Source organism: Panulirus ornatus, chromosome 64, assembly GCF_036320965.1.
Source record: "Panulirus ornatus isolate Po-2019 chromosome 64, ASM3632096v1, whole genome shotgun sequence".
Classification (NCBI taxonomy): Eukaryota; Metazoa; Arthropoda; class Malacostraca; order Decapoda; family Palinuridae; genus Panulirus; species Panulirus ornatus.
The window spans coordinates 3,954,033-3,972,087 of NC_092287.1; the positions used below are offsets into that span (position 1 = coordinate 3,954,033).

An 18,055-nucleotide genomic window follows, 5' to 3' on the forward strand; every position below is an offset into this window, starting at 1 on the left:
TGGTCTCCCTCTTCTCCTCGTTCCCTCCACCTCCGACACATATATCCTCTTGGTCAATCTCTCCTCACTCATTCTCTCCATGTGCCCAAACCATTTCAAAACACCCTCTTCTGCTCTCTCAACCACGCTCTTTTTATTTCCACACATCTCTCTTACCCTTACGTTACTTACTCGATCAAACCACCTCACACCACACATTGTCCTCAAACATCTCATTTCCAGCACATCCATCCTCCTGCGCACATCTCTATCCATAGCCCACGCCTCGCAACCATACAACATTGTTGGAACCACTATTCCCTCAAACATACCCATTTTTGCTTTCCGAGATAGTGTTCTCGACTTCCACACATTTTTCAAGGCTCCCAAAATTTTCGCCCCCTCCCCCACCCTATGATCCACTTCCGCTTCCATGGTTCCATCCGCTGACAGATCCACTCCCAGATATCTAAAACACTTCACTTCCTCCAGTTTTTCTCCATTCAAACTCACCTCCCAATTGACTTGACCCTCACCCCTACTGTACCTAATAACCTTGCTCTTATTCACATTTACTCTCAACTTTCTTCTTCCACACACTTTACCAAACTCAGTCACCAGCTTCTGCAGTTTCTCACATGAATCAGCCACCAGCGCTGTATCATCAGCGAACAACAACTGACTCACTTCCCAAGTTCTCTCATCCCCAACAGACTTCATACTTGCCCCTCTTTCCAGGACTCTTGCATTTACCTCCCTTACAACCCCATCCATAAACAAATTAAACAACCATGGAGACATCACACACCCCTGCCGCAAACCTACATTCACTGAGAACCAATCACTTTCCTCTCTTCCTACACGTACACATGCCTTACATCCTCGATAAAAACTTTTCACTGCTTCTAACAACTTGCCTCCCACACCATATATTCTTAATACCTTCCACAGAGCATCTCTATCAACTCTATCATATGCCTTCTCCAGATCCATAAATGCTACATACAAATCCATTTGCTTTTCTAAGTATTTCTCACATACATTCTTCAAAGCAAACACCTGATCCACACATCCTCTACCACTTCTGAAACCGCACTGCTCTTCCCCAATCTGATGCTCTGTACATGCCTTCACCCTCTCAATCAATACCCTCCCATATAATTTACCAGGAATACTCAACAAACTTATACCTCTGTAATTTGAGCACTCACTCTTATCCCCTTTGCCTTTGTACAATGGCACTATGCACGCATTCCGCCAATCCTCAGGCACCTCACCATGAGTCATACATACATTAAATAACCTTACCAACCAGTCAACAATACAGTCACCCCCTTTCTTAATAAATTCCACTGCAATACCATCCAAACCTGCTGCCTTGCCGGCTTTCATCTTCCGCAAAGCTTTTACTACCTCTTCTCTGTTTACCAAATCATTTATATATATATATATATATATATATATATATATATATATATATATATATATATATATATATATTTGAATTATCAAAGGGATGTACATGGCTACATGGAATGGTATATTTACATTATCTTAAACAGAACATATTGTTTGAGTTCTCTAGACCGAGGATATTGAAGTTGTTAACAGTATTGTGTTTGATTGGAATTGTTTTATTGTAAGACCATGACGATAAAGATCTTAACAGTGTTACGTATGATTGTAACTGTGTGTGTCTGTATGAGAGAGAGAGAGAGAGAGAGAGAGAGAGAGAGAGAGAGAGAGAGAGAGAGAGAGAGAGAGAGAGTAACACAAATAATAACTATGTATTTGTATATTTAATTTATTACACTTAATCGCTGTTTCCGGCGTCAGCGAGGTAGCGTCAGGAAACAGACGAAGAATGGCCCATCCACTCACACACACACACACACACAGACACACACACAGTCGTTCGTCCTCGCCTAGGGGTTGGTCGATATATTAGGTACCTGGCTTAAGCTATATATATATATATATATATATATATATATATATATATATATATATATATGTATATATATATATATATATATATATATATATATATATATATATATATATATATATATATATATATATATGGATAAATAGATATATAGGCAGATAGATAGATATCCTACTAAGTGAGGTACCCAACACATCGACCAATGTTTGGGGGAGGATGAACAGCTGAGTTAACTGTGAACCAACTACCGCAACCAGGATTCGAACTTGTATGCGCTCGAGCCTGGGCGGCTACGCCACCCCCTACACCATGAGTAAACACACGGTGGACAACCATTTCCACGGATCCTCACATATTAAAGGTAATGAAATCTTTGCGTCTTTCAATTTTCTCCGTGAATACCACCTTTTAACAGTCTTAAGCGTGATGGCTAAAGAGAGTGGTAACACGAGTGTATTCAACCAGTGTATGTGCGTAAGGTTGTCCGGAACCTGTACAGATGTCGAGGCTCACTTGTTTATGATAGGCTCTTTGGTACAGAACACTTTTATGAGATCTTCCATCACGGAGATTTTGCTTTTGAGTGTTATCTTTTCCTCCTTGAGAGCATCGACCTGGCTCTGCACATCTGACACCTCCTGCCTGATGTTGGAGAGCATCATAGCTTCTCTTTCCCGCTGTTCTCGGGCCTTCTTAGCCCTCTTGCGCTTGGCCTCCATGATTGGGTCCGTCTGTTCCTCCAGTTGCCATAACTTCTGCTTGCGCTTCGGCCCCGCGCTTGGCGAACTGCTCTCTGATTGCTCTTGGCCCGTGTGGACGGCAGTTGGCGTCGCGTCTGCGTCCTGCTTGACGGAGATGGATGTGCAAGGCCATGAGAGACCTGCATACCCTGGACAGTGCCTGCCCGGCTGATTCTGCAGTAAGACCTGGGTGAAGTAATTGAAGTCGCCTTGCTCGCCAGCATCGGACCCTAAGTCCTCCGTCAGGCACAAGGCGTTGGTCACAAGCTTTTCACCTCCCCAACCAAGTTCACTGTTCACTGTCGGTACGTCTGTGGGCAGCACTGTGTCGCAGGTCAGCTTTGAGATGCCATGCTGACCATCACCGGCGGATACGAAGGCCATAGCACTGCTCTGAAGCACAGGCTCATCTAACAGTGATGCACTTTTCTGAGACCCCAGATCGACCTGGCCACCGGCACCGTTCCCCACAACAATTGGTAACTCACTCTCCACTCTCCTCTGACCGTCAACGATGAATATGAGATCCTGGCCCACTTCTAGTTGTTTTGGCCGCGCCCCTGGCCCACTCAGGTCATGGCCCACCCCGCGGACGTGAGCCCTTGCGACTTGCGAAGGCCCGACCCACGTTCCCGCCTGGGGATTCTCCTCTGTGCCCACCATCTGTCCGACGGCTGCATTCATGTCCACGATGGAGTAAGGCCTGCTTCCCGTGCCTGACGCACACACGTCGCACGAAACGAGCAAGGCGCCCTGGGGAACCGTGGTGAAGCAACTACACCCGTTGGCGTTGGCCATTCCTCTCTACCCGTGGCCGTCTGCTCCAGCAGCTGCAACGGGACGAGGGGGAAAATCTTGGTGTTACTACATATATTTGTGCACAACTTCGCCTGAAATGATAACAGTTGCCCGATCACGGGGGAATAGGTGGGGATGGGAGGGGGGAGGGGGGGGGGGGTTTCGCCATACCATTGATAACTATCGTCGTGCTCAAGGGTCGTATAACGCCGGCATTGGTGGGCGGGTGTTTACAACGAGCAAGAAAAGCAAATGTTCAGTATTAAGACATGTGGCAACCGAAGTGTTGTAGGACAGACTGCAAGAGAAAGATAAACACTCACTGGCTAACCTATATGCAAACAAAGTACCTTAGGTTTAGTAGACAGAGGCCTCTTGGACGACCTGTGTAACGGGGATGGGCTCGTGGTTGTGATTCTTCTCCTCCTATCACTGCACTGAAGGTACTGAGGGTACCGAAACGCTTGGCGGCAGTATATAGCCACGGGTAAACGTTTTCCTGTGTCTTAGAGGACGGGGTTACCACTGCACCGCTCGGTGCCGTTTTCTGATTTACTTGGATTTGTGAGATGTCTTGGTATGAAGTTGAGAGGTTCTTGTTGCGTAATGAATTTAAGAGAACAGACGGGGTGGGGCTGGTGCGTGCGTTCATACTCCTCCCCCCTCACACATCCTCATGCGGGAACCATAACATAACAGATCTTCTGCCTTTGTGTTCTCCGCTGCAACGTGTGTGTGTGTGTGTGTGTGTATGTGTGTGGTCATAAAAAATTTCTCGAGTATTGGCAAGTGTTTTTATTTATCTATCACTTTCAAGATAAGCGTAAACATGCGCATATATGTTTCGTATTTTGATACCGTCTACCAAACGTATCAGTACGAAGTATACATGTCATTGGACAGTAGGTATGGGCGTTAGGGTGGTGACGCCACACCCATCTGTTACAGTCGTCTCCCCTAGTTAATGATAAATGTTATAGTTACCCATTATATCTATTCAGTTTTCTTTGAGGAATGATATGCTCGGTGTACATTATATTGTTTTGAGGGTCTTATTATTGTATGTTGGTATATGAGATTTTCTTTATATATGTAAACAAATGAATGGTAAATATTTTCAATAGTATTACGAATTATGGAAGGAGAAAAGATATGAAAGAGACAAGACAAAGTGATATGAAGAATTTGTATAGAAGCTGGAAGAAGGCCAAGGTCAAGCCTCTCACAGGATGGCCACAGATGAAGGATACGATACAAGGCTGTTGGTATAAGCATACTAATGTAATCTGTACACATGTCAGTCATTTCAAACCCTAATGTTATATAAATGAGACCAGTAAATTTGCCAGAGATGTAAAGTCACGTAAGATACGGAGAGATCTATGTATCAAGTATAAATTATATTATTTATGTTACGAGAGAGAGAGAGAGAGAGAGCCATGTTTATTTATGCTATTATATATATATATATATATATATATTTTTTTTTTTTATAAAATTTTATCTGTGTTTGGTATTTGGCCAACGTAGCAAGAAGGAAAAGTAGGTATATAAGTACGACCGTCAGCTGTAAAATGATGTTAGCCAGATGGTAAGGGAATCTTGTGTCTACTCCAAATCTCTGTTAAACAGAAGCTGTTATTGCGGGGTTATCTGTTTTAATGGGTCTATGGGTTGATTATACACCCTTTAATGTAAGGGGTAGAGGCAGTGCGTGACACTCCAAACAGGTTCTCCGTGTTCTAGCTAAAACTTTGACTACAGGATAGCCAGGATGAGGACAGAGGCAGGATAATGACTACAGGATAGCCAGGATGAGGACAGAGGCAGGATAATGACTACAGGATAGCCAGGATGAGGACAGAGGCAGGATAATGACTACAGGATAGCCAGGATGAGGACAGAGGCAGGATAATGACTACAGGATAGCCAGGATGAGGACAGAGGCAGGATAACTCAGGACCGAAACGTTCCAGATGCCCGCCTGGTATGTGCCCACCACGAAATGCACCAAACCATTGTCTGACTGACGGAGTGGCCCAAAACCAGAGACTATAGACCAGATGATATCGGGACGTTCCATGAACAGCTCTATCATCACTTCCAAGTAATTATAATTGTAAAAATTATAAACAGTCATCCAAGGTTTCTTAATTTTGTGACTTTTTTTTTTTCTTTTTAATTCTGTATTACTGTGACCACATTAACAATTATTACCGGGTGGTTGTGATAATCTTTTGACTATATTTAGGCACCTTGTTGAGCCTGAGCTGATATGATGATGTACCGCGTCAATGATGTAACACTGTATCAGTTTCTGTCACATGAATTTTACTGCTACTACTACTACTACTTCTACTTCTTGCTGAGGGCCGCTTAGAGTAACACATTTCATTCAAGACTGGTTTGGATACCAAACAGAGGTCCACAAGACAACAAAAATGTATTTGTCATCAACGTAAGACATCGTAAGACCTTGGAGGAAGTGGGTGGAGGAGGAGTGGTTGGGGACGACACGAAACGTTCCACTACGTTTTCTATCGTCTAAAAGGAAATTTCTTGTCGTTTCTTTTACATTCGTTATGTTTCTTGAGTCTTCCTTGGATTTTACAGTTATGAAGATACAAATTTACACATTTTAGCATACAGCGATCACACTTTTCATAAGAACTTAGTGTACCTTAACAAAGAAAACTGATCAGTGAGTGACAAACAATTATTGGGAAAGGGTGGGAGATGGCTTCAAACTCTGTCTACAGCAGTCACTGATGGATACTTGCCTGTCAGTGACTGAAGTGTCGACTGTGCCTTCAGTTCAGAGCACTGCTGGTTGAGGGGATGCAAATGTTTGCACGGGCGCCATCACCATTCCCTTTTGGGAGAATGAGGTAGGTAGAGTGAAGGAGTATGTAATACCACAGTCTGACTCTGATGCAGGTGATTATGAGGCGGTGTGGACACTGTCTGACCACTGGAGAGGCCATCATGAGGCAGCATGGACACTGTCTGACCACCGGAGAGGCCATCATGAGGCAGCATGGACACTGACCACTGGAGAGGCCATCATGAGGCAGCATGGACACTGTCTGACCACCGGAGAGGCCATCATGAGGCAGCATGGACACTGTCTGACCACCGGAGAGGCCATCATGAGGCAGCATGGACACTGTCTGACCACCGGAGAGGCCATCATGAGGCAGCATGGACACTGTCTGACCACCGGAGAGGCCAGCGATACACAGTATACACAGGGAATATTGTCTGGTTGTTTTTCTTCAGCCATTAGGGTCTGATACAGAGTCACTCTGGCTCTAACCGCCTCGTATTCCTCGTAGAAGAAGATTGTCCCCGTCCATTGTCACACACACACTATAGAGCTCTTCTCTTCTCCGTCTCTTCCCTCTTGATCCTATCCCGGGCGTATGTAGACCTGACGGCGTTCAAGCGTCCCCTCTCCTTCACTTAGAGAGAGAGAGAGAGAGAGAGAGAGAGAGAGAGAGAGAGAGAGAGAGAGAGAGAGAGAGAGATTTAAGGACTGAGATTATGTTCGATGCCTCAAACTGTCCTAGTTTTAATTTGTAATGTACGATGCCATTTGGTATATGTATATTTCAAGTTTCCGTGGTTAATTCCTCCACTTAATTCGTTTTTTTTTTTTTTTACACTTCTTGTACACTCGCTTACATTTGGGGTTGTCAGCTTAAATGTGTCACTATCATTGTTAGTACAATCTAAAGTTGTGTATTCACTGCGAACTGAACAGTTTTACATAAACGAGTGGCCATAACCAGTAATGTCTGCATACGTGAGCTGAGACATGATGGTTCGTAACGTGAGGCACACACACACACACACACACACACACACACACACACACACACACACACACACACAGTCCTCTTATCTCCCAGGCTGTCCCGTCCCATTATATATATATATTTTTTTTTTTTTTTTTTTTTATACTTTGTCGCTGTCTCCCGCGTTTGCGAGGTAGCGCAAGGAAACAGACGAAAGAAATGGCCCAACCCCCCCCCCATACACATGTACATACACACGTCCACACACGCAAATATACATACCTACACAGCTTTCCATGGTTTACCCCAGACGCTTCACATGCCTTTCTTCTGTTTCCCATTTTAGAAAGTTAATACAAGGAGGGGAGGATTTCCGGCCCCCCGCTCCCGTCCCCTCTAGTCGCTTTCTACGACATATATATATATATATATATATGTAATGAAAAACCGCCCTAGTATTAGAATCGGTTTAAAGTATAAATTAACGCTTAAAAGCCTTGTCGTATCTACCTTGAGTGAAGATTCCTGTCCACTTCAGACGTTGGGGTAAACAGTATGTATTGGACTCGTTATTTCTTGCTTGGTTTCCGGCTGTCCCCTGCGATTCCAATCACAGCACCCAGTCCCTGCGTGAGAGATAACCCAGGCCTCGTGAGCATGTGCCTGTGTTCTCCTAAGACGTCGAGCGATGCGCGTGGAGACGACGACTGAGGCGGGATGCGCCACGGGTTGGGAAGTCGGAACGTTTTAAGTGAATTCGTCCTGTGGCTGCCAGGCGCACGTTGCACTGATGAGTTGTCCGCGTGTGTGCACCAACGATTGTATTCATTATCATTTATCCCACTTTGGTTCATTAGGACACATCTATATAGTAAGGCAGGCACTTGATGACCTCCGATTTTCCACAGGTGAGTCGTCGTATTCATCCTTACTGTAGTCTTTCCCAGTGACTAAGCCTTGGCACATTTTGAAACATAGATTTGCCACGTCTTCCAAAATTCGCCAAGTACTTTCCCCTTTCGTCTTTTTCCTTCCCCTCCCCCCCTTCTCCATACTCCTCTCTGGATTTCACTTAAGGCCTGGCCATGGTGTGGACTTTCTCCCGTGACTGCAACCGCCAACACTAAAAGCAAAAAAAAAGGTCTCTTTTGCTCAAGTTCACTTTTGAATCCGGTGGCCGTTGGGGGGGACACACCTCTCGAGTAAAAACCACTCAGAATTGGGCTTGGAGGGCACTTACTTCCTTGTCGTTTATATTGTTCGTCAACTGTTTATGTCTTTCATGTCACCTCATTCAATTAAAGCGCTTTGCCTCAGATCTGCTATGCCATCCTAATGAGGTTTCAGATCTCTCTTCAGCATGATGGATTTTAGGGTTTGACGATATGCACGGGGTAATGGTGTGTTTTTAGGGTTGGACGATATGCACGGGGTAATGGTGTGTTTTTAGGGTTGGACGATATGCACGGGGTAATGGTGTGTTTTTAGGGTTGGACGATATGCACGGGGTAATGGTGTGTTTTAGGGTTGGACGATATGCACGGGGTAATGGTGTGTTTTTAGGGTTGGCCGATATGCACGGGGTAATGGTGTGTTTTAGGGTTGGACGATATGCACGGGGTAATGGTGTGTTTTAGGGTTGGACGATATGCACGGGGTAATGGTGTGTTTTAGGGTTGGACGATATGCACGGGGTAGTGGTGTGTTTTTAGGGTTGGACGACATGAACGGGGTAATGGTGTGTTTTTCGCTGAAAGATCCCAGTCAAAGGGAGTGACCCCTGCCTCTTAGAAATACTTCAGCATCCACATGCCTGAAAGTGTGTATATTCATGTCGATGGAGGTCCCCGTAATGTTCCTGCTTACAACCTGCTTACAACCTCCCTTACGGTGAGGTATATGTCGTGCCGGGCCGTCTGAATTCAAAGTTCGGTAACACTCTCCTCTTTCTATCTTTTTAATCGGATAATGGGCTCGTGAGCAGTTATAGCTTTCCCCTGAAAGTACCTCATGTGTTCTGCAACCTCTCCTCCTCCCTGGCTTTGCAGCGGATGCAAGCATCACCTGCTTGTGAAAATGATACCTATCGATAAACTATTTTTTTTTGTATTATTTGTTCACACTCGGGGCTCCATTCGCGGACCAAATTCCACATCAGATCCGGATCTTATCTGAGATAAGATAAGAAGAGGTTCATGAAATGTAAAAAAAGAGACATGGGAAAGTATATTCGAATTTTAAGGAAGTGAATAACCTGTCTTTTAAATTAAAAAGTACCAGGTTATAGTTATTGGGAAAAGACGTCGAGACAGTTGAGACTTTCAAAGGTCCGAGGTGTAGAAAAAGCAGCAGCTATCAAAACGTCCTACCGCCTGAGTTGCCAACGACCTACCTAGTGGTGGTCTACCTAGTTGTGGGGGGCACAGAAGCAGCCAGCTCTCAGGAGCTAAAACCCAAGTAGATGAGGGAAAGTGAACCAACATTGCGGCGTAGGGCAACAGGGCCAGGTTTTGAAGTTAGCTTGGGAGAGTGCTTACCAAATAGTTTTATTTATTTATCTATTTATTTATTTACTTATTTGTTACTATTATTATTATTATTATTATTAAATCTGGTGTCACCCAAGTTATTGTATATGAACCTTTGACCATCTGCAGAGGTTCCTGTGAAAGGGGACAGTCTCAGGGATCTTTGGGGATGGACACTTCACCTGGAAAATTGCCAGCTAACGTACAACGTACCGGGTGCCGGGCAGTGATTGGCCAGCGCGCGTTTGTACAGGTGCCGTTACTGGGGATGGAATCACCTCAGCCACAGCGAGAGGTGACGACCAATACTATCCTGTGTAGCAAGAGCATGATCAAGCTGTGTTAGGGTAATCTTGAAGCTGTGTTAGGGTATCTTGAAGCTGTGTTAGGCTGTAATGAAGGGATCGTACATGGACTATTGATCCCTTCCTTGTTTACAATCAATCACTTGTATGTGTTGGTGGTTTCAGATGGCCAGTCTCATGTGTCAGGATTTTCCCTAGATCACATGTGTACTCTATTGAGCAAGGTTTGTACTGAGCCGCGCGTGACTGTCGAATCTCTCCGGTAAAAAGGTCTGCAAAAATCGGAAAGCCATATATATTATTTTAGTTAAATTTTCAGTATATAATTGTAAAAGGTCTGAAGTCTGATTATGGAATGCTGGAGGATGTAAACAATACAAACAATTATATTTGAATGTAATTATTATTTCTTTATCTTTGAGTTAGCACTGAAATTAATGCTTATGTCCCGGCTGGCGGGCTTACAGAAAATACCATTTACAGTGTTAAATAAGCGACTTACAGAAAAATTTATTTTATATATATATATATATATATATATATATATATATATATATATATATATATATATATATATATTTAATATATCTAAGTGTACTAGGAGATTAGGTGAAAAACAAACACACACGATTCACCTGGATTCGAATCCTGGACCCGGCAGTTGGCGCACGCCAACCTGACCTCGTCATTCTATTCATAAATAGAAACGTTGCTTAGGCTATGTGTGTGTTTGTGTATACATACATAGGTTTGAAAGACATGGCACATATATACAACGTTAATGAGACGGGGTAATACTCTCTCCCCGTAATACACAACTTGTAATCACACAAACAGACTGTAGAAAATGAAAATAATGGTATGTTACCATTTTGAGATTGCATGATCCATAGGCAAGGAAACAAGTTTAAGCTTAGCATATACAGAAAACCTACCAATGTATGCTCATATATCCATTATTACTCATCTCAACATGACAGAGTTAAATTATCATTTCAATCTGTGTTCCTTAGGGTATTACGTATTTGTAGTCCAGAGTATATTGATGAGTTTGGGAAGGTATATTCTATTGGATCTAAGTTAAAGTACCCTAGATCTTTCATTGATAAATCCCTTAAGTTAGCAAAGACATCATTTTATAGAGTTGAGCCCAAACCTCCCATTGACACCAAGAATCTTTTAGTTCTCCCTTTTAATGATAATTTTACGTTACTTCCCATGTTGCTTAAATCCTTAAATGTAAATGATGTCTTCAGCAACAATAATACAATAAAGAATATCTTAATCAGGAATTCACCAGAAAATTCTCCTGGGTGCATCTTTAAAGTGCCATGTAGAAATTGATGTCTTATGTTGGGCAGACTGGTAAGGATCTTTCTGTTAGACTTAAGCAACATAAATATAGTATAAGAACGGGACAAGAATCGAATGCCTTGTTTAATCACGTTAAAAACTATGATCATTGTATTGACTGGAGTAATGCCATCTCAGTTATTAACTCTAACACTATTACCACGAGAACTATTATTGAATATTCTAATTAAATACACAAAGAAATATAATCTTAATATTCGTGATGGTCCACACAAATTAGATAACCTCATTGTTGATAAAATTTGTAAAATGATAAGTTTATGATACGCTCGTTGTCTATCTTGGACAATCGTATGTTTACCAAATTGCGTCCTAGCTATGTCTCTTCGTTGTATATCAACTGACGGTTATATTTCTCTCTTATGTCTCCCCTGATGTGATTGTTACACGAAAGTGCAGTTGGGAACTTATCGTGTTTCATTTTCCCCGTGGACTCATATATATATATATATATATATATATATATATATATATATATATATATATATATATATATATATAATCTTTCAAACGTGATCGTCTGTTCCTGGTATCAGTAACTGAGACGGATTCAGTGGGGTTATCGGTAGTACAGTCAGATGAGGGGTACAGTGTGACTGGGTTGTTGATATCAAGGTCTGGAGGGTGATCGTTTTCATGACAGTGTGTAGTCGAGAATGGCACATGAGAGACGGGATTCTTGTGGTGGTGTTGGGATTAAAAAAAAAACAAAAAAATATGAATTGTTTGCACGTGATGAGGCAGATTGTCTCCGTGAAACATGGAAATGTTGTATATATAGAAAAATTACGTTAAACAAAATTATCTGAACTCTGAATCAATTAAAATTTCGCCTTCATAACTATCACAGAATAGTGATCAATATATATATATATATATATATATATATATATATATATATATATATATATATATATATATATATATATATATATATATATATATCTTCTTTCATACTATTCGCCATTTCCCGCGTCAGCGAGGTGGCGTTAAGAACAAAGGACTGGGCCTTTGAGGGAATATTCTCACCTGGCCCCCTTCTCTGTTCCTTCTTTTTATTTTTTTAATATATATATATATATTTTTTTTCTTTTTTTTTCCGCTGTCTCCCGCGTTTGCGAGGTAGCGCAAGGATATATATATGTGTGTGTGTGTGTGTGTGTGTGTGTGTGTGTGTGTGTGTGTGCGTGTGTGTATATACATATTTGTTACGGATCATTTTACTGGGAAGGATCGTCAGTTATTATTTGACGCACACCGGATGACGCTATATTAACGTTATGGGATGAAAGCAAACACTAGGACCCGCCTTGCTGCCCTAGTCTCAGGTGATATTGGAGAAGGGTGACCCACAGCGCCACTCCTGATTGGCTAGAGGCCTGAGGTTCAGCTGTGATTGGAGGAGGGTGGCTCATAGTGTCGCTCCTGGTTGGCTGGCGGGTCTTAGGTCCGGCCCTCATCTTGCCTCAAAGGCCCAACCTTCTCTTATCCTGACGGTAACGACGATATATATAGGAAGCCATATTTCCTAGATGACCTCCTCTCTTGACCTCAGCCGTCTGATGCCTCGGACGTGGGAGAAATGACAGTCCCCAATTGTTGAGGGTAACTGGATTGATGATGACCCGGCATGACCTCTCCTCTTGACCTCAGCCGTCTGGCGCCTTGGGCCTGGGGAAGACGACAGGCCAAGTGATGAGGGTAACTAGGTTTGATGATGACTCGGCCAGGGGAAGTGAGACATCGAGCCGAGATAACGGTGGCCCTGGCTCCCAACTCAGCCATCCTGTAACTTAAAACATCACTTACACCATAAACACACATGGGGCACACACACTTATTCAGGCAAGGTCGCCAATACTACAAATACTACTGATCCTTGTCTTGCAAGAACGTTATAGATTTGTTGTTGCACAACTCAGGATAACACATTAATAAAGTTATGGGATTGAATTAAAGACCAGCATTACATTAAATCTACTTATAATGAAAGAATTCAAGTGTACAAAAGATAGGCACATAAATCAAGTATGAAACATTACGTTAACACTGAAAGTGAGTTTAACATTGAACATGAGTTAATATTCCAGATAAGATTTCAAGCCAGGAGATCTCTTTCTTGTGACACTTAGTTACGCTTGACGTGACACAATGAACTTCGTCGTAACACTTATCTAAACCAGATGTAACACAGTAAACACTTAGCTAAATCTGATGTAACACAGTAAACACTTATAGCACAACACTCGGGAGTAACGGGCTTATAGCACAGCAGGGCTTGCAGGCTTACAGGTTTACAGGTTTACAGCAGGGGACACCACCCACCTCGCTGGGCTAGAGAGAGAGAGGAATCAAATCTCAGCGGGTGTAGTGGGTTCCAGTAAAGACAAACGTTCATCCTTGCTGCTATACAACCTTACATTTTGATTGGCTATGGAAATATATGCAATTCTTACTGGTTGGAGGGTCCCAGAGACTCAGCATAGTCACACTCTCGTCTTTTCTGCAAATGTCAGCAGCGATGACATACGGTGGTGAAAAACCCCCGCCGCTGACCCCGCCAAGATGGTTATTTGTCCTTGAGCACCCCGACCCTTCTCCGAGGCGGGGGGATTAAGTTGTCATCAGCTGCGGAATATTTCACCACCGAACAGGACGTGTCATCGCAGTAGGCTTAAACAAGAGGGAGGGTGATCTACGCCGTTTGTGCTACAAATCCTCCAACCAATCAGAATCGCTCTTAGTCCCATAGCCAATCAAGGGTAGCGTTATAGCCAGCAGGGCGAACGCTTTTCTTTACTGTAATATATACCCATGACACCCGCTTTGTTTCCTCTCTCTCTAGCCCAGCGAGGTAAGTGGTCTACCCCTGCTGTGCTGTAAGCCTGTAAGCCCTGCTGTGCTGTAAGCCTGTAATCCCTGCTGTGCTATAAGCCTGTAAGGCCTGCTGTGCTGTAAGCCTGTAAGTCCGTTACCCGAGTACTGTGCTATAAGCCTGTAAGCCCGTTCTAATTATCAGTGTAATGTTATCGAAGAACTGCCATAAAGGAACGAGAACTCCTGGCTTGAAACCTTATCTGGAATGTTATCTCATGTTCAATATTAAACTCATGTTCAGTGTTAACGTAATGATTGATGCTTGATTTATGTGCCTATCTTTGTACACTTGAATTCTTTCATTATAAGTAGATTTAATGTAATGCTGGTCTTTAATTCAATCCCATAACTTTATTATTGTGTTATCCTGAGATGTGCAACTTGACAAATCTATAACGTCCTTGCAAGACAAGGATCAGTAGTATTTGTAACATATGTTACTGGCGACCTTGCTCGAATAAGTATTGAGTTCGTAACAATATATATATGACAATTATGTTATACCACTTTTCGCACAGTAATTTCACAAAAGATCATAATGAAAACTTTGGTTTTCACAGTAAACCATATTATATAGAGGTATTACATGTGTGTGTGTGTGTGTGTGTGTGTGTGTGTGTGTGCGCGCGTGTGTGTATGTGATTTTAAAATGTTTGATTTTTTTTTCAACAGGTTGCAAGGTTGATGGAAAGACTTTCTTACTGGAACAAAAGCTATTTTACACGAGACATCCAGACAGGAGGAGATTTATTTTCAGAAGAATGATAGCGGTACAGAGGGAGAGAACACGCCACCCCACACACACAGTTGCTGGAGATATGATGATCTTTTATATTCCTCATCCAGTATATAGTGTCGGCTTTTCACAGGGTGGGGGGGGTGTTGGACCGTCTTCCCTTTGTGAAGGGTTCGTGAAAAGGTGGAACCTTGTCTCGGATTTTGGGCCTAGATCATCGTGTCTCCATTATACTTCCTTCGCGACGGTGGACTAAATAATCATGAAATAAGAAAAAAAAATAATATGATGCATATCTTACATGGGGGGGAAAGTTGAGAGAGAGAGAGGACTAATACTGAAGTTGTTCTCTCAGTGCCTTTTCGCGTTGGTGCGATTGCGCCAGCTCGTAGGCCAAATGGTCTCGCTCCGCGCAGACCGCCTTGTACTTCTCCAGCAGTATCAGGCACTCCTTGTTTTTCTTGTCCCTGCATTTCTTGGCCCTGATGGCGTCTCTCCTCCTCCGCTCTTTCTCCTTATCGCTGAAGGGTTCCAGCCGCTCGTACGCCTTCTCCCTCGCCTTGCTCCTCCGGTGACGCTTCGCTGTCGTCGTCTTGGCACCCGCCGAAGGCAAGGGTTGCGCGAGTTTGGGCTGGACAGTGACACCAGCGGGTCGTAAGGTTCTCCCCTTGCCCTTCGTCGCTGGTGTCCGTTCTGGGGCAACTGGTCGGAGGAGAGCGGCGAGGTGTCCGCTGCTCTCGTCTTTGTCAACCTCCACTGGGAGGACCTCCGCGTCCACAATGTAATTCACGGTCTCGGTTGCTGCTGGTGGCGACTGAGTAGTCGTCCCCTGGTGGAAACCTAGTGCATGAATTATTCCAGGAGACTCGGCGTAATTTTCGTGGCTTGATAATACCCCAGGTCTTGGATCTGCAGCTTTTGGCGAAGGGGCGTCTTGAGGCCCCAGCAAGAGTACTGAACTGCTCCGCAGGATACCTCCCGTGTCATTCCCTCCCTCATCGCACCGTAAGTCAGCACTTGGGCACAACTTTACCGGAGGGATATCATCTTCGGCGTCGGGTTGATCAGTTTGTATTCCCTGAACTTCTAGTGCCGCCGAGTACGGAATGTAGGAGAAGCACTTGCTCCTTGATCCCGTGGCCGTGGGTTCGGTAAGTTGGGAGAGGTAATCACACATCTCCGGTGTCAGTAGTCCTATGAGCTGGTCTATGTCGTTCGTAGACTCAGGTAAAGCCTGGCTCATTGATCCGTAGCCCGGCTGGAATTCCAGCTCGCTTTGGTCGAGCCTTGCTTCAAGGCCTGTACCCAAGAAAATTCCGTTCCCAGAAATCTGATCCGCCAGGCCTGTAATGTCTTGGCTCCCGTAAGACGACGGCCCAGAAACGGGGTAAGCCGCACGGACAGGAACCCCAGAACCCTCTGCGTCCAATGGCGGCGTACCAAGCGAGGCAGATGTCAGGCCCCAGCGGCCAGAGCCGAGGCCTGTGGTCTCTGAGGCTTCCCAGTGCCTGCCCGCGCAGGTCTCAAGCGATACGCTGCCCGTCCGTGCCTCTGAGGGTTCATGGCGTGCCTCCGGGGTTGGTGGTGGAGGAGCGTGGGTCCATGGGTCCTCGCAGGGTAAAGAGGGGTTCATGTTGGCCATCGAGGAGGTGAACAGTTTGGCGACAGGGAGGCCCCGAGAGAGGCCAGCCATTTGCCCCACGAACTTGCCCTTCTGGCCGCTACCAGACCTCCGTTAAACAGCCACAGAGCATATGGCACCACCGATCCCGCGCAGGGATGTTTTTTGACACTTGCACAACACTCCGACGCACTTAAAGCACGTTTAGCACTCTACTCCCAACGTCCAAAAGTTTTGAAAAACCGCCAAAATGCACATTAGACATAGAGGCAACGTATTCTTGGAACGTTACACATTACGAAGGTTAGGTGACTGATACCGACGCTGCCAGTTGAGCGCCGCATGTGATCGTACCGTACCACTCGAAATAGCTTATAAAGTACATTGATGTTGATATTGATATCGTAACCTAACCAGTTAACCACCGTAATTTTGACTTGTAGTTTAGGCTGTTGGACCGTATTTCCACGCACCACACTTTCGTTTTCGTGTGTTCGTGCAGTTGGTCGCCAGTAGTGGTAGTCGTTCCGGGGGAAATGACGTTATAAGCTAGCCTCTCGCATGGCCCCTGACAGTACCACATTGAGAGTCTTTCATTTATTCTTTATGTTACTAAGGCCGAAGTTTATACTGGTGTGAAACATGTAATATGTAGCCGTGCGCGGTATCTCTTAAGAATTTTCAATATTGATCGAGGGGCTTCGGCTTGGTCAGATCTGCTGTGTGATGATGGAATAATGCAAAGTTAACTTATCAAATGGGTGTTGCCATTTATCTAGAAATGTGTCAGAGAGGCAGTGAGAGTGGGTGGGATTCAGTCATATAGATGACACAGGCGGAAGAGAGAACACATATATATAGGAGACAGAGTTAAGTGGAATCACACTTGTAATTAATGACATTAGGACAGCTATAATGATGAGACCAGGTAGGAGGAATTACATAGAGTATGCGAGAGAGAGAGAAAGACACAGAACGATATACATGACTGATGGAGTAGACGTGGAATGATACACAAGGAAGAATGGAGACATATGACAGGGTGAAAGTGCAGAGAAATTGCACAGGGCGGAGAAAGAATGGTTAGAACAAAGCAAAAAATTAAATACATTAATGCAGAAATATATATATATATATATATATATATATATATATATATATATATATATATATATATATATATATATATAGAATACAAGGAATTTAGAAAAAGAGACGGTATATAATTAGGTAATATGAATGCGTGAAAAATATATAACCGATTAGTATATAGTAATAATGGAAACAGAGTAACTTATATATAGTTATTAAGATTGGTTTACAGGGATAGCCAACGTATTCATGAAATCGAA

The 18,055-nt window shown here is 43.7% G+C and overlaps 3 protein-coding genes across 7 annotated transcripts in view; 1 reads left to right on the forward strand and 2 right to left on the reverse strand.

The window, feature by feature from the left end:
- Positions 1–18,055, forward strand: part of LOC139746138 (uncharacterized) — a 100,141-nt gene that overhangs the window by 41,711 nt on the left and 40,375 nt on the right. The window lies entirely within an intron of this gene.
- On the reverse strand, positions 1,676–9,897 carry LOC139746140 (uncharacterized). 2 transcript variants are annotated; one of them, XM_071657002.1, is made up of 2 exons: positions 7,773–9,897; positions 1,676–3,497 (listed from the first exon to the last, which is right to left on the reverse strand). In XM_071657002.1, the coding sequence occupies exon 2, from the start codon at positions 3,463–3,465 to the stop codon at positions 2,437–2,439; it is 1,029 nt and encodes a 342-aa protein (XP_071513103.1). In that variant the 5' UTR covers positions 3,466–3,497; positions 7,773–9,897; the 3' UTR covers positions 1,676–2,436. The 2 variants fall into 2 exon arrangements, with proteins under 2 accessions (XP_071513103.1, XP_071513104.1); XM_071657003.1 differs by lacking the exon at positions 7,773–9,897 and adding an exon at positions 3,816–4,938.
- LOC139746139 (uncharacterized) lies at positions 10,480–17,212 on the reverse strand. 3 transcript variants are annotated; one of them, XM_071657001.1, is made up of 2 exons: positions 15,384–17,212; positions 10,480–13,255 (listed from the first exon to the last, which is right to left on the reverse strand). In XM_071657001.1, exon 1 carries the CDS (start codon positions 16,773–16,775, stop codon positions 15,414–15,416), a length of 1,362 nt encoding a protein of 453 aa, XP_071513102.1. In that variant the 5' UTR covers positions 16,776–17,212; the 3' UTR covers positions 10,480–13,255; positions 15,384–15,413. The 3 variants fall into 3 exon arrangements, with proteins under 3 accessions (XP_071513102.1, XP_071513101.1, XP_071513100.1); XM_071657000.1 differs by having other exon boundaries at positions 10,480–13,140; positions 15,384–17,210; XM_071656999.1 differs by having other exon boundaries at positions 10,480–13,261; positions 15,384–17,210.

Bases quoted from the DNA above. Each gene is read 5' to 3' on its own strand.
- LOC139746140 (XM_071657002.1), bottom strand. From the start codon at position 3,465: ATGGCCAACGCCAACGGGTGTAGTTGCTTCACCACGGTTCCCCAGGGC.
- LOC139746139 (XM_071657001.1), bottom strand. From the start codon at position 16,775: ATGGCTGGCCTCTCTCGGGGCCTCCCTGTCGCCAAACTGTTCACCTCC.